Source organism: Panthera onca, chromosome B1 (genome assembly GCF_046562875.1).
Source record: "Panthera onca isolate mPanOnc1 chromosome B1, mPanOnc1 haplotype 2, whole genome shotgun sequence".
NCBI lineage: Eukaryota > Metazoa > Chordata > Mammalia > Carnivora > Felidae > Panthera > Panthera onca.
This window is the reverse complement of record NC_138342.1, coordinates 99,897,883-99,912,310: the sequence shown is the minus strand read 5'-3', so window position 1 is coordinate 99,912,310 and position 14,428 is coordinate 99,897,883. Positions and strand designations below refer to the sequence as shown.

The 14,428-nt window shown below is 35.3% G+C and overlaps 1 protein-coding gene and 1 long non-coding RNA gene across 5 annotated transcripts in view; both read left to right on the top strand.

Moving 5' to 3' along the window:
• The window catches only part of LOC144616145 (uncharacterized), a 251,109-nt gene that overhangs the window by 94,046 nt on the left and 142,635 nt on the right, over positions 1-14,428 (top strand). The gene's annotated exons all lie outside the window — the stretch shown is intronic.
• The window catches only part of PRSS12 (serine protease 12), a 75,828-nt gene that overhangs the window by 21,875 nt on the left and 39,525 nt on the right, over positions 1-14,428 (top strand). For all 4 annotated transcript variants that reach the window (XM_081795566.1, XM_060654302.3, XM_060654304.3 and 1 more), the window contains 3 exons: positions 8,943-9,121; positions 11,080-11,221; positions 13,958-14,154. In XM_081795566.1, the coding sequence (XP_081651692.1) occupies positions 8,943-9,121; positions 11,080-11,221; positions 13,958-14,154 (518 nt within the window). The remainder of the gene's footprint in view (positions 1-8,942; positions 9,122-11,079; positions 11,222-13,957; positions 14,155-14,428) is intronic.

Here is a 14,428-nt window from a genome sequence, read left to right as displayed (position 1 = left end):
TATCTCTTGGTCAGATTCCCTCATCTATAACATATCTCCTAACATATTGGGGCTGTTGTCTAACACAGGTACTAGAGCAGTTAGCACATGTAACAAGTATATAATATACATCAGCTATCAAGGTCAGTCAAATTAGGGACCGTTATAGTTGAAAGATATTATCATTATTTTTAAAAATGTTTATTTATTTTTGAGAGAGAGAGACAGAGTACGAGTGGGGCGGGGCAGAGAGAGAGGGAGACCCAGAAGCCAAAGCAGGCTCCTGGCTCTGAGCTGTCAGCACCGAGCCCGACACAGGGCTCGAACTCACTAACTGTGAGATCATGATTGGATGCTCGACTGGACTGAGCCACCCAGGCGCCCCTAGTTGAAAGATATTATTAACATTCAAAGTGAACCAAGTATTTGGTGGCAAGATTATCAAACACTATTTTTCTATGCAGAACTTCTATTTAGTTAGCTGTTTTATGAATTAAAATATGAATTTCATATTTTAAAACATTCTAGGGTCTGTATGTGTATATTTACTGGGCTATCGCTTGTGTAATCATTGGTGTACTAATTGATTTTCATGTTAGTTACTAAAAACTTACATCTTTGCAAAAAATTTTAAGAACGTTAAGGGTATAGTAGTAGCATATTTAACATTACCAGTTGCAGTATGGATTACTCTGTATTTAAGCTATAAAGCTTTTTAATTATTAATATATTTCTCTGGGGAAGAGGCAGGTTTTATTGCATAGAAAAATGCAAAAAAATTTCACAGACACACTGTGAATGTTAATTATATTTACAGTCATAGAAATGACCCTAAAAATTTATGTTGAAATGTACAATTTTCTTGAGAGCCAAAAAGTTTTTTCACTTACATTTTTTCACATTACATTAAACAGGGACCATTTTGACAAACAATAGTCTATTGCATAGAAAGAATGTAGAGATGGAATCACCAGGAAGACTATATTAGCATTGAACGCATGTGAGGGTCATGTGTTTATATCTTTCTTGAGCATTAGCTTATTGCTATATTTAAAAAAAAAATGTTGATTTATTTATTTTGAGAGAGAGAGTGCAAGCGAGGGAGGAGCAGAGAAGAGGGAGAAAGAGAATCTGAAGCAGACTCCCTGCTGTCAGTGCAGAGCCCAACGTGGGCCTTGATCCCACAACCTTGAGGTCATGACCTGAACCGAAATCAAGAGTCGGATGTTTAACCCACTGAGCCAGGTGCCCCTTATTGCTTTGTTTTGTATGAGGAGATTCATGTTTAGAAAAGTAAAAGAAAGGAAAAATATGTCCCAATATACAAGGCAGCAGAACTCCTCCACGAGCCTAGGCAACAAGCAACAATTCAGCTTGGTAGACATTTGTTTTTATTGTAAGTACTCTGAGGCCCTGAGCTGATATTGTTTGCTGGATTTCTTTCACTTGATTTAATAATTACCTCATAAGCTTGCATTAAAGCAGTATTCTGCAACTGTGCTTCCTTTAGAATCTGTTTTGCTTACTTAATGGCACAGCCCTCTCAGATGAAATAGTTTTTAATGGCACATGGTTGATAACAGCGTAATTGTTGCTTGTCTGGATTTATGATTTTTTCCTAAGCAAATTTCATCTCAGTCTTATTTGTTTGTTGAATTCCCAGAGGGAAACTACATCATGCCTCCCTGGAGTGGTAGTTACAATTTCTTTGCGAGACGCTGTTTTTGTTGACTTTCATCTTTTAATGGTGTCTGTAGAGTTTTTGGAGCTGGCAAGCTTCCTAAATACAAAAGAAATTACTGTACTTTTGATACTTCAATTTGATTAACTCACAGCTTGGAGAAAGATGAGGAACAGGAAAAGAGGCAGCCAGATGTCAGAAAGTTGACTTGAGAATGCATATGTACACAGTGAAGTTTCAGGTGGAGACATTTTAATCAGAATTCCTTTTGTGCAGTTAAAGTTAAAACATTTCCTGTGTCTTTCAAAACCCTTAAAAGCATATCTTAGAACTATGACATCATATTTTATTGTGTGGATATGCCATAATTTACATAGGAATTTAAAAATTGTGAACACATCTTTCTTAGGGTTTTATTTATTTATTTATTTTTGGCTATGAAATTATCTACAGAACAATTTTATTGAGTGATCAGAATAAAAATCTGGTACAAATTGCTTTTAAAAAATACTTCTTTCCTTTTTTTTATTTTACTGTTCATTAATTTTTTCACATTTTATAGATTTTACCATAAAGATAAACTTGGTACAGGGAGTTATTGAGCAGGAGAGAGACCTTGTCTAGCAGAAGAGGAAATTAGTCCCTCTGTGATTACCTGAAGCCCCAAAGTCATACTGTTAAATGAGAACTAGAATCTTGAGACTTATGGTTCCCACTGTAGAATTTTTTTCTTTCATGTTATAGTATTTGCAAAATAGCCAGGTGTTATTAAGAATAAATAGCAATATAGACCTGAAAGAAATAGGGAAGTCAAGAGATAAAGGTAAATTGTAGGGAGAAAATGATGATGACACATTTTAGATAGACTACATTTGAGGTGCCATAGATACCTCATTGAGAATGCCCCAAGAGGCTGTAAAATAGCAAAATGTTTCAGAGTTAGCTCTGTTTTTGCCAGACAAGTTTTACTATCCAGTGGTGGTATAACGCTGGGCAAATCACTTAATTTCTGGGCCTCAGTTTCCTCATCTGTATATGGGGATCATAATATGGGGTTGTAGGGAGGATTAAATGAGTTAATACATATAAAGCTGTTAGACCAGTGCCTGGCATGCAGTAATCATTCAGTGTACATCAAATATCACTATTGGAAAGGCAGGGGATTTGTTCTCCAGAGAGAAACCTAGGATATTGATCATTAAAGACGAGGTTTTTCACTCATAGGTTATAAGTGTCACACACTGATATTTGAAGTGAAAGGACTAATTTTTCATAACCTAACAAACAATAATCTTGCACAATAGAATTGCCCGACTCTATTTTGCATCTACTCAAAGTAGTAACTAAGCCTGGGGATTGAATTAGATGGTGCTATTTATTTGGTCTTTTTCTATGAAAACAAACTTCACACAAATACAATCAGATTAGCTAAATAGATTTAAGAATGTTTTGGATAAGGATCAGAGGTAGAATCAATTTAGTGTTTATTGGGCATTGCTGTTATGTAGGTCAAATAGCTTTACAGAAAAAACAACAACCTTGATTTATTAAATCAGTGTATTATATTAGAGCACCCCTATTCCACAAATTTATTCTGTGGTCAGAGGGTAAGAAAGTGGGCCACACTGGAAATTTTACTACAAATGAACTGCTGGGGGTTGGTGTGGGAATAATTTCCATAAGGGAAGGACAAAGAACACACAGCTTTATCGAATTCACGTGGCAATTATTTGACTTTAACAGTCCATGAGTTTTATGTTGCTTTTCCCAGTATTGCCCAATCTCTGTAAAAGCAGAGTCATCAGCTTCTTTGATGTTCCCTAAAAGCCAGCACAGTCGAGGATACCAGGAAATACTATGGGCTCTGAAGGAATATGTGTATATGTAAAATTCTTCTTAATTTTAATAAACTCGAAAATGAGCCAGAAAAACCTAGTGTGTGTTGCATTATAGTTTCCTGGTTCACATTTTTGTTGTTGTCATCAGATTTATTCAATTTTTTCTGACTAGTTTATTTCAATTAAACATTTTGTGATCATTAAAATAATATTTATAAATAATGGAAAATATGGAAATATATAAGGAAGATCATAAAACACCCAAGTAGTGTTTTAAGAGCATTTTATCATAGATGACTTTCCCCAGAGTCACGACTAGGGGGTTATTCCTCTGTATCTTGTGTTCTCCCTTAAGGAAGGGACGCAGTTCAGAGGCAACTAATCAGGCCTTTCGTTTTTCCCTAGGACCTCTATCACATAATCTTTAACATATTTGAAACACAGTATATTTCAGTTACTCTGCCCAGCCTATCTTGAATCACTCCCAGCTAATCATTAATTTAGGGTTGGTTTTGGAGTGGGGTGGGTAGGGAATAAAAAGACTTTAGTCTGTAACCTTTTAGCCTAAATATTGTACAAAAAATGATACTAATCTTTTAAATCTCTAAAAATATATGTTAGCTAAGAATGCATTCCTATTGTCTTAATTTGACCATTACCTGACCATTTGACCTGTCATTTGTTCAATAGCCATGAATATTTCTTCTGTGAATAGCCTGATCTTCTCCCTTCCCCTACTTTATGTTGGTTGTTTTGTCTTTCATTATAATGTAATTATAACATTATTATTAATTTCTAGGAGTTCTTTTCTTTGATTGCTGTTATATATTACAAATATTTCTTCCTGCTTGTTGGTTTGCCTTTTGACTATGATTATGGTGTGTTTTGCTATACAGTATTTAAATTTATATGTGGTTAAATTACACTTTTTTTAGTTTTTCTGACTTTTGGGTTTCTTATCTTGCTCAGGAAATCCTCTTTGTCCCAAGGTGATGTTATTCTTATACTATGGTCTTTATTTTATTCTAGTGACTTCTTAACCTTCCTTTCTCCTATCTTTCTTTCTTTCCTTTTAGTGTTTCTTTTTTTGAGAGAGAGAGAGAGAGAGAGAGAGAGAGAGAGAGAGAGAATGAGTTGGGGAGAGGCAGAGAGAGAGGGGGACAGAGGATCTGAAGTGGGCTCTGTGCTGACAGCAGAAAGCCCGATATGGGGCTCTAACTCATGAACCATGAGATCATGGCCTGAGCCAAATCAGACACTTAAATGACTGAACCACCCAGATGCCTCCTTCCTTCCTCCCTTCCTTCCTTCCTGTTCTTTCTTTCTTTCTTTCTTTCTTTCTTTCTTTCTTTCTTTCAATATTTACCTCTTTAAACCCTCTGAAATTTACGTTTTGCTTCTGAGTTGGGATCAAATTTTATATTCTTCCATATTCCTTATAGCACCTAATCCTGGCTCAGTGAATTGTACCCATTGAAATTTTCTTCAGTAGATCTTTTTCTTTCCTGGCATTTATCCCAGGGCAATGATCCAAGGAGGCTGTTAATCTTCCTTTCTCCAAAGCTTTCCTATCTGGCTTCCCCATGACCTTCATCAGTCATCCTGTCTCCTCTGCCTGTGTTCTCCAACTTTCAGTGTTCTCTACATCAGCTTTCATATTTGCTTTCATTAATCTCTTTCCTTTAGAGCAAGGGTCAACAAACTTTTCCTGTGAAGGGCCAGATAGTAAGTACTTTAGACTTTGCAACTACTCAACTGTGCCTTTGTAGTACAAAGGCAGCCATAGATAGTAAGTTGGGAATGAGTGTGGCTTTGTTCCAAAAAACCTTATTTCTGGACAGTCCAATTTGAATTTCATATGGCCTTCCCGTGTCAAAAACTGTATTCTTGATTTGATTTTTCCTCAACCATTTATAAAGTGTAAAAACCACTCTTCACTCCTGGCCATATAAAAACAGGTGGTGTGCTGAATTTACCCCTTGGGTGGGAGTTTGCTGATCTCTGCTTAGGAGCCACAGCAAGGGATCAGATTCTTTGCTTTCATCCTGGACTGTCCTGTTAAAAAAGGTGCCGCAGGTCTCAGGAATGCATCTCCAAGCACCTCCCTTCTTTGAACCAAACTTAGTAAATATATTAACATATTTAAAATAATACATTTCAGTTATTCGGGCTTCCAAATTCTGGACTAACTCACCATCAGTACATGACTTTAGAGTTATTTTCAGTGGGTATTACACTGTTCCCATGTTCAATTTCGTGTGAATGTTATATGAAAATCTTTCTTTTGGAAGGCGATATCTATTCTACTATGGGCAACTTAAAACATTTTAATTTATTCACAGCCTTAGAGACTACTATTACAAGATCATTTGGGTATAGAATATATTTTTCTAGGAGCATAAATGCTATCTTTAGAAAAAAAATTTTTTTTGGTTACTACAATTGTTTTGGTAAAATGCCTTACGTGCACTAAAAGGCTTGAAATTTTTGGCCTCCGATTATCTGTGTCTCTGCCGCAAGAATCCCAAGTTGAGTGATGTAAGTCATAGCTTAATGATCTTTTGGGCCGTCATCTTACGGTCCTTAAAAAAAAACAACGTAGACTTGTCCAATATCTTACAGGCTACAGATTACTTCCATAAGTAATTTTTTTAAATGATTTCAAAACAAATTAATTAATTAATTAATTAAACCATGTTTGCAACCTTAAAACCAGAAAATGTTAAGATTTTCATTGATTCAACCCTGCCCACCACTTGCCTGACTCTACCTTTGGGGAGCAGGGAGAACAAAAACTATGCTGTTTGTTTAAACCAAATGCCAAATGGTTTTTAAATAAATTGCTTAGCAGTGAAAAATATGCTCTTCATCAACCATGAAGGGGAAGCTTCTTGAAAGTGCCAGATTGGGAAAGGTACCAACATTTATTCAGTTCCTACTTTGCATCAGTTTAATTCTTATAACCCTGCAAGGGAACATTTATCATCCCTATGTTCAAAAGAAGCATTTCAGGCCTGGAAGGTTTTTGTAACTTCTCCGGGGCAGCTTACGTTGGTAAAAATAGAGCCCAGATTTGAATCTGAAGGCCTGTCTCCACATCTGCTTTTCTTCTTCAAAGATTCAGCTTGGAAAGAATAAGCTTTTGGACATGGTCAGTAATATATGAACATGTATATGTGTGTCCATATTACACTCTTCTGTGGGTACATAGACATACATTGAAACAACTGAAAACTTCATTTAAAAAAATCCTATTAATTGAGCATTTATTCCTTCTTTCCAGAAGAGTAGAAATGGCTTTTTGTTCTGCCATATGTATCCCTTAGCAAAACAAATTCACTCACCAAGTTGTATCATTTGGTAATTTCATTTGTGTTAGGATTATTTTTTTTCCTTTCACATTTGTCTGATTAGCTCTAGATATTAATCTTTAATATTTGTTGGGGCAGTCTTCTTAGAGGCTACTGTATGACAAATATCAGGTAATGACTCAAGTGTCAGGATTCTAAATTTAAAAATTTTAACTCCACCAAAATATGCTGCATAAGCTACCTATTTTTCCTTTCCTCCAGCTTTCTTCACACCTCTTCCTATAAACATTCCTTTATCTTTCCCCTTGCAGAATCTCTGGATATTAAAGAGGAAGTGGGTCAAGTGATAATGGAAGAAGTATTTGCTTTAATGGTATTTAAAAAGTTTAACTTTATTAATACCTTTAATAAAGGGTATTAAAGGGTTTAACTTTCAGATGTTTGGGGGTTTTCCTTATTGTTTAATTAATTAATTAATTAATTAATTAATTTTAAGTTTATTTATTTATTTTGAGAGAGAGAGAGAGAGAGCATGAGCAGGGCAGGGGGCAGAGAGAGGAAAGAGAGAGAATCCCAAGCAGGCTCTGCACTGTCAGAGTGGAGCCCAGTGCGGGGCTTGATCTCACGAATCATGAGATCACGACCTGAGCAGAAACCAAGAGTTGGACACTTAACCAACTGAGCCACCTAGCCACCCCTCGGGTTTGTTTTAGGCACGTTCTCTTAGAAGAAACTTCCATGGTATCTAGATTAGTCAAATAAGCTCTTCTTTAACCATGAAGTTGATTATCTAAAACTTTGCCATTGCTGGGGTATTATACACATTTAGCAAACTTTTTTTCCCCTTCAATATATTTTGGTTTAAATTCTCAAGGTAGTTATAATGATGTGAGAAAAAGGCAACTAAAATAATGGGGAATAACCACAAATATAAATGCTCTACTCTAAAAATTAAAAGGCTAAAAGGTGTTGAAATTGCAATTTCTGAAGTTATTAATCATTTTGACAGTCAATCATGATCATCTTGAGTGAAATCTGACATTCTAGAATGTGGTATCACTTTGAATTGTGGCAGAAGTAAATTTAGTACAAATAAATTTGGTCAAGAGATGTTTTAGTTAGAAATATGTTTGGTTGTGAGTAACAGAGAACTGAAAATAACAGTGGCTTAAGCAAGATAAGAGTTTACTTCTCTCTCAAGAGAACAGAGGTAGCCAGCTCAAGGCTAGTATGGTGGTTCCACAATCATCAGGGCCCAGGCTCTTTCTTGCTTGTAGTTCTGTCATTCTTAACATAGCACCTCATGGACCAATATAGCTTCTCAAGCTCTAGCCATCACCTCTGCCTTGCAGTCAGCAGAAAGGAGAGAGTGGAACAAAAATACTTCCTGGAAGTGATATAGGACAACACTTCTACTTAAATATCATTGGTCAAAACTTAGTCATCTAAGATGGGTACAGAGTTTGAGTTTGGGATGATTAAAGAGTTCTGGACATGGGTGGTGGTAGTGGTAATAGTTGCACAAGAATGAGAATGTGCTTAGTACACTTAAAAATGGTTAAAGTGGTAAATGTTATGCTCTGTGTATTTTAAAACAAACAGTTATCTGGAAGGAGAAGAGGCTGGGAAATGTGGTCTTTACTCAGGATAGCCATTGCCCTCCTAAAAATCTGTGGTTCCATTTCTAATGAAGAAAAGGAGAGTAAATATTGGGGGATAACTAGCAGTCTAAAACATTTGTGATGGCCGGGACGCCTGGGTGGCTCAGTTGGTTAAGCTTCCAACTTCGGCTCAGGTCAGCCCATGTTGGGCTCTGTGCTGACAGCTCAGAGCCTGAAGCCTGCTTCAGGAATCTGTGTCTCCCTGTCTCTTTGCCCTTCCCCTGCTCATGTTTTGTCTCCCTTTCTCAAAAACAAACAAACATTTAAAAAAAAATTTAAAACATTTGTGATGGCCAAAAATATAAAGAGTAACAAATGAACAAGAAAGAAATACAGCTAGTCATATATGAGCTATGGGAGTGAATTGGTAAGGGGAAGTATGGATTAATCATAAATATGCCTTTACTGGGGTAAAAGAAATTATGTCAGACTAACTTTTAATGTCTAATCCAGAATTCTTATGTTTGTTCAGTGGCATTGCCAAAGCATGGAACCAGGCATATTTTGGGGAAGGCTCTGGTCCAATAATGTTGGATGAGGTACGCTGTACTGGGAATGAGCTTTCTATTGAACAATGTCCAAAGAGTTCCTGGGGAGAGCATAACTGTGACCATAAAGAAGATGCTGGAGTGTCCTGTACCCCTCTGACAGGTAAGAATTTCACCCCATTAATCTACCAACTCTTGCCCGCACCACCATCTGGGCTTACCTTTTTTTCTCTTCAATTTAAGATAATATAAATGAGCATGCAAATAAATCCTACAAATAAAACTAAAAAACAAAAACAAAAACCCAAATGAACACAAGCTGTGTATTAAAATGGTATGTTCTTATCCATAAATATTTCTGAATTTGTCACCCTAAAGCTATACAGTCCTAAAAATACAATTTTGTTGCAATATATAATGAAATAATCAAATCCAATAATCAAAATCAGTGTGCAATGATAAATTTCATATACTAGGTATATATTTAGTTCTTTTATCTATTGACCTGCCTTGACTCCGAATACGTTCCTAACTGGTGAAACCATATTGATGGGATTGTCGGGTAAAGCACACTAGTAAAGGAACCAACTTAACTTGCCAGCGCTCACCTCTCCAACTGTTCCAAATCGCAGCATGCTGGTCAGGATGTGTTAAAAGAAGGGCATGTCTGAGTACAAATAAGTGCGTTTGCATATGTACTTACATGTTTTGTGGGAAGAAGGGGGAAAGGGACAGACAAGAAGTTGGGTCATCACAAATCCATTGTTTCTATGGTAAAAAGAACTTGAAGAAAATAAGTGGGGTTTGTAATCTTTCTTTAAAAAATGAAAATAAAAACTTTGGAGGGCCCATGAAGTGCTGAAGTTATACCTTTTTATTTTTTTTTAATTTTTTTTTTAACGTTTATTTATTTTTGAGACAGAGAGAGACAGAGCATGAATGGGGGAGGGTCAGAGAGAGGGAGACACAGAATCTGAAACAGGCTCCAGGCTCTGAGCGGTCAGCACAGAGCCCAATGTGGGGCTTGAACTCACGGACCGTGAGATCATGACCTGAGCTGAAGTCGGACACTTAACCGACTGAGCCACCCAGGCACCCCTATACCTTTTTATTTATATAGTTCTATACATGCTGTTGTTTTTATTAGCAGAATAACATGTTTATATACAATACAAATATAAAATTTATACCAGATTTTAAGCCAGAGAACATCATCTTTTTGGGTCTCCATTTCCTCCTCTTTCAAATGAGTGTAATTTTGTAGTGTTACTGTGATGGTCAAATGAGGTAAAATGTGTAGCAGTGTTTTGCAGACTGTAAAGTATTACATTAATAAGTGATTATGTTGCTAAGAGACCATTTACTTTACAGATCCCAGAGATTCATGAAAAGTATCACCTTTCCCCAGGATTATTTATATGTTTCATTTGGGGATGTTTGGATTATCTTGCATGGAAATGGCTTTTAAATCTACTTTTGGGGGGATAAATGTATTATATATCTGCTATGCAGCTCTTAACAGGGTTTTCTGGGAATTAATTATTCATTGAATTCATAAGCTTCAAATTCAGATCTGTATTATCAATAAAAGAACACAAGTGAGACGTGTACCCCAGTTTTTATAATTTATGAATGCCTAAGGAATAATAAATGCATTGACATGATAGACCACACTTTAACCAGAATAGCTTTTTCTGTCTTCGTATTTCAGTACTTTTTTCATTTGCAGTTAAAATTTTGAACCATTTCCAAGTTTCGATGTTTTCTTATTTTTTAAGTTTAAATGACTAATTTTCTCATACTTCTGGAGATTGAAGCTATAGGAAATTTCCCAAATATTATTTAATCTGGAGAAATCTAAATAACTATTTTCGAATTATATCAGAGTATATTTTTCTGATCAGAAATTAGAAGTGCAAATAAGGAGAAAAGAATATTTTGTTAGGACAAATATATGTTATGTCATACTTCAGAAACAGTCCAATGACAGATCACTGAGCAGTCTTGAAATAAGTTAAACAAAAGGCCTAGAGAGAGAGGTGATAATTTTAGTGAAATTAAAATGTTGTTCCTTTTTTGATAAGTGGTTTGCTAAGTCTCTGTGTCTCCTTCTTACCACAGATGGGGTCATCAGACTTGGAGGTGGTAAAGGCAGCCATGAGGGTCGCCTGGAGGTGTATTATAGGGGACGGTGGGGGACTGTCTGCGATGATGGCTGGACTGAGCTGAATACATATGTGGTTTGCCGACAACTGGGATTTAAGTAAGGTCCATTGATATGATGCAGCTCAATGCAAGTTACATTTTTTAAATTCTCATTTTACAATCCTTACTTATAATTTCTATCATACTAAAAGTGCATGTTCTCTATCATCTGTCTACCTACCTACCTGCCTATTCACCTATCTATATATGGAGTAACTATAAAAAATAAAAATTAAAAAAAATAACATTTTCTGTGATGACAAATAACCATGCCTTGTTTTTATCTCATTACCTTTCCTGTCACCACCCCTCTTCTTGAGTAATTGATTGGAGCCATCGGTGACTTTTAGGTTTTCTTTGTGTCCATTCAAGTAAGACTGTATGCTCAACTTTCTTCTGACGCATCACTGCTACTAGATGTCCTTAGTTCTGACATCATTGTGTCTAAAATTGCAGGCAAGCCCAGTGTCAATCCCTTGCTTAAATGTGATGATAATTATCACTTTTATTTGAGAAAAACAGCCTTCTTGTCATGAGATGACCTTTAGAACTCACCCTTGACCTTACTCTCTTAAAAGCTAGTATCACACTTTGGGCAATATATTTCATGTCACACACATAATGCATTCCAGAGTAAAGATTTCAGTTGGTCTGCAAATGATGCCTTTTAGCTAATATTTGAATGAAGCTTATGAATGCCCATTCTTTCTTGTTTTTCATATTTCTGGGTCATGCTTGAATTAATTCTCAGGCTTGGAAAAATTGGCAAAATTATTTCATGCTTGAGACAGAGCTAATTGCATATACTCATTAAACCTTAAAAATATACTTTCATCCAAGCTAGGTATGATCGTGTTTAAACATATTTTTTAAATTTGTCAAAGTAATGTAAAATATTAGATTTTAGAAAATAAAAATTAAAAACTACCCCTAATTTTTCCATTCTTAAGCCATTATTATTATATTTGTGTGTATAATTTTATAACAACTTTAATAGTAAGTACATGCATTTTCTATCCATATTTCTTACCTTTATAGTACTACAGTCATAATTTTTAATGATAACATAATGTCCATTGAATATTCATGTCATAATTTACTTAATATTTAGGTTAGTTTAATTTTTCCTGTTATAACTAATGATATCATGAAGATATAAATACATATTATTGCCCAATATTTTGAATTTTCATGGACAGTGCAGTTATAATTATTGGGTTGAGGGGTATGATGTACAAACCAAATAAATATTAATGCTTAATTAATAAGAATTATTTAATAAATACTATTTCATCTTTAAGTGAATGTTAGACCTGAGAACTGCATTCTATTTTCACAGATTTAGAAAGATTCATAAATATTATTAGTCACTATCTTCATATTTTTCCTTATTAATAAAAACAACAGAATGAGACTTAGTGTTTCTATTTTATTAATTTTGTTTTACAAATATATTCAATTTTTCTTGTATATACAGAGAATCAGAATTTAATGGTTCAAAAAGTATTCTCACTAATATTTGTTAACAGTTCTATAAGATTGTGTTGGAAGGTAAAATAGGCATGTACCACATGTACTTTTGGTTTACAGGAGAATTTCTAAAGCAGAATACCATTTTGGAATGAGGAATGGGTGAACTCTTAAGTTTCTTTGCACAAATAAAATCCCAAAGTAAAATGACCTCTTGTCATCTGTTCTATAGTTGATATGGACAGACAGCAATCAGAATGATGCATTATTTGGATAAATGGTATAAGTTGAAAGTGGTAGCAATATGAGATTTAGGATAATTTTTTTTCTAGCTCAGATTTGATTAGTCAGCAAAATAGGGGAAATCTTAGAATAATTAATTAAAAGCTGCACTGTTTTAATCTATTAAAATGTTCATCTTCTTAGATAAATGTATCAAATATGTGCAAAGGAAAATAATTGGGAAACTTCATGCCAGAAAGATCTCTTTATATTCTTTGTACAGAAATAATGAAAGCATTCAGTGAGGGAAGTGATTGACATAAAATTTTAAGAGTAAGAGTTTAATTACATAGACTCTTAGGCCTGAAAGGCACCTTAAATAGTTTTTAGCTCAGTGATTTCTGGAGATTTGGATTTTACAGAACAAAGAAAGTAAAATTGGTGAAGGATGAATGACTTAGTTACCAATTTTTTTTTTTGTAGATTTTACCGAGTTCTATAATGTATATATTTATTATAATTTTTTGTAGTGCATTGTTATAATTAAGGTCAATTGGAACACAAAGATAATTTCTAAAAAATTTAAAAATCAGATTTATGTAACCTTATGAAAAGCTAAGAACATTGCTGTTATTTGATTTTTATGGCCGAAATCCAAGCAAGTCTCATGATGGACTGGGTGTAGTGTTTGAGGAATCACTGAACTAATATACACAGTTTTATTTTGGAAGGGATGATACCAAAGAGGTCTAGAGAAGGTGATGAAATCAGGTGGCTCTTCAGAGCTGAGACAAGACAACTGTTCTGGTTTTATGGTTCATGATATTATTTCCATTGTCAGAAATTGGAGTTCTATCTTGTTTTGCATTCTCTCTCATGAGTTAATTATCCATTAGGTGACTGTTGAATCTATCAGAAATTTTCACGTGATCAAAATGTGTGCTGGAGTGAACACTGCTCTAAGAACTGTGTCCTTAAGATAGGAGAAAGAACAAATATCCTCGAGTTGTGATGCTTAATTAGGTTGTTTGTGTTTATGTTTTGTGGTTCCTTGACACAAGAGACAGCAGTTCCATGCACAGCGTTTATTTTATTGCCACAGATATGGCAAACAAGCCTCTGCAAACCACTTTGAAGAAAGCACAGGGCCCATATGGTTGGATGATGTCAGCTGCTCCGGAAAGGAAACAAGTTTCACTCAGTGTTCCCGGAGGCAGTGGGGAAAGCATGACTGCAGCCATCGGGAAGATGTTGGTATCACCTGCTACCCTGGTGGCAATGGACACAGACTATCACTGGGTGAGGACTGGCCACAGCTTTTGAGTATCCATAATTCAATAGCCCATGCACCTCTATCCACTGGTCCGGCATGTGAAACATTTCTCAGCTTTGGCTTTTTTAAGTCAGTTTTCTAATAATGCTCTAAATCAACTTTTGAGTCTCTCCACCAATGTTATAAAATTTTTGCTCCTAAAGTTACTGTTCTTTACCTAGAAGCTTACATTTCTCACTAAAAATCTTTATAGTCACATGGATCTGAAATATTGAGTGAAGAAGCTATAATGTCTGTTGC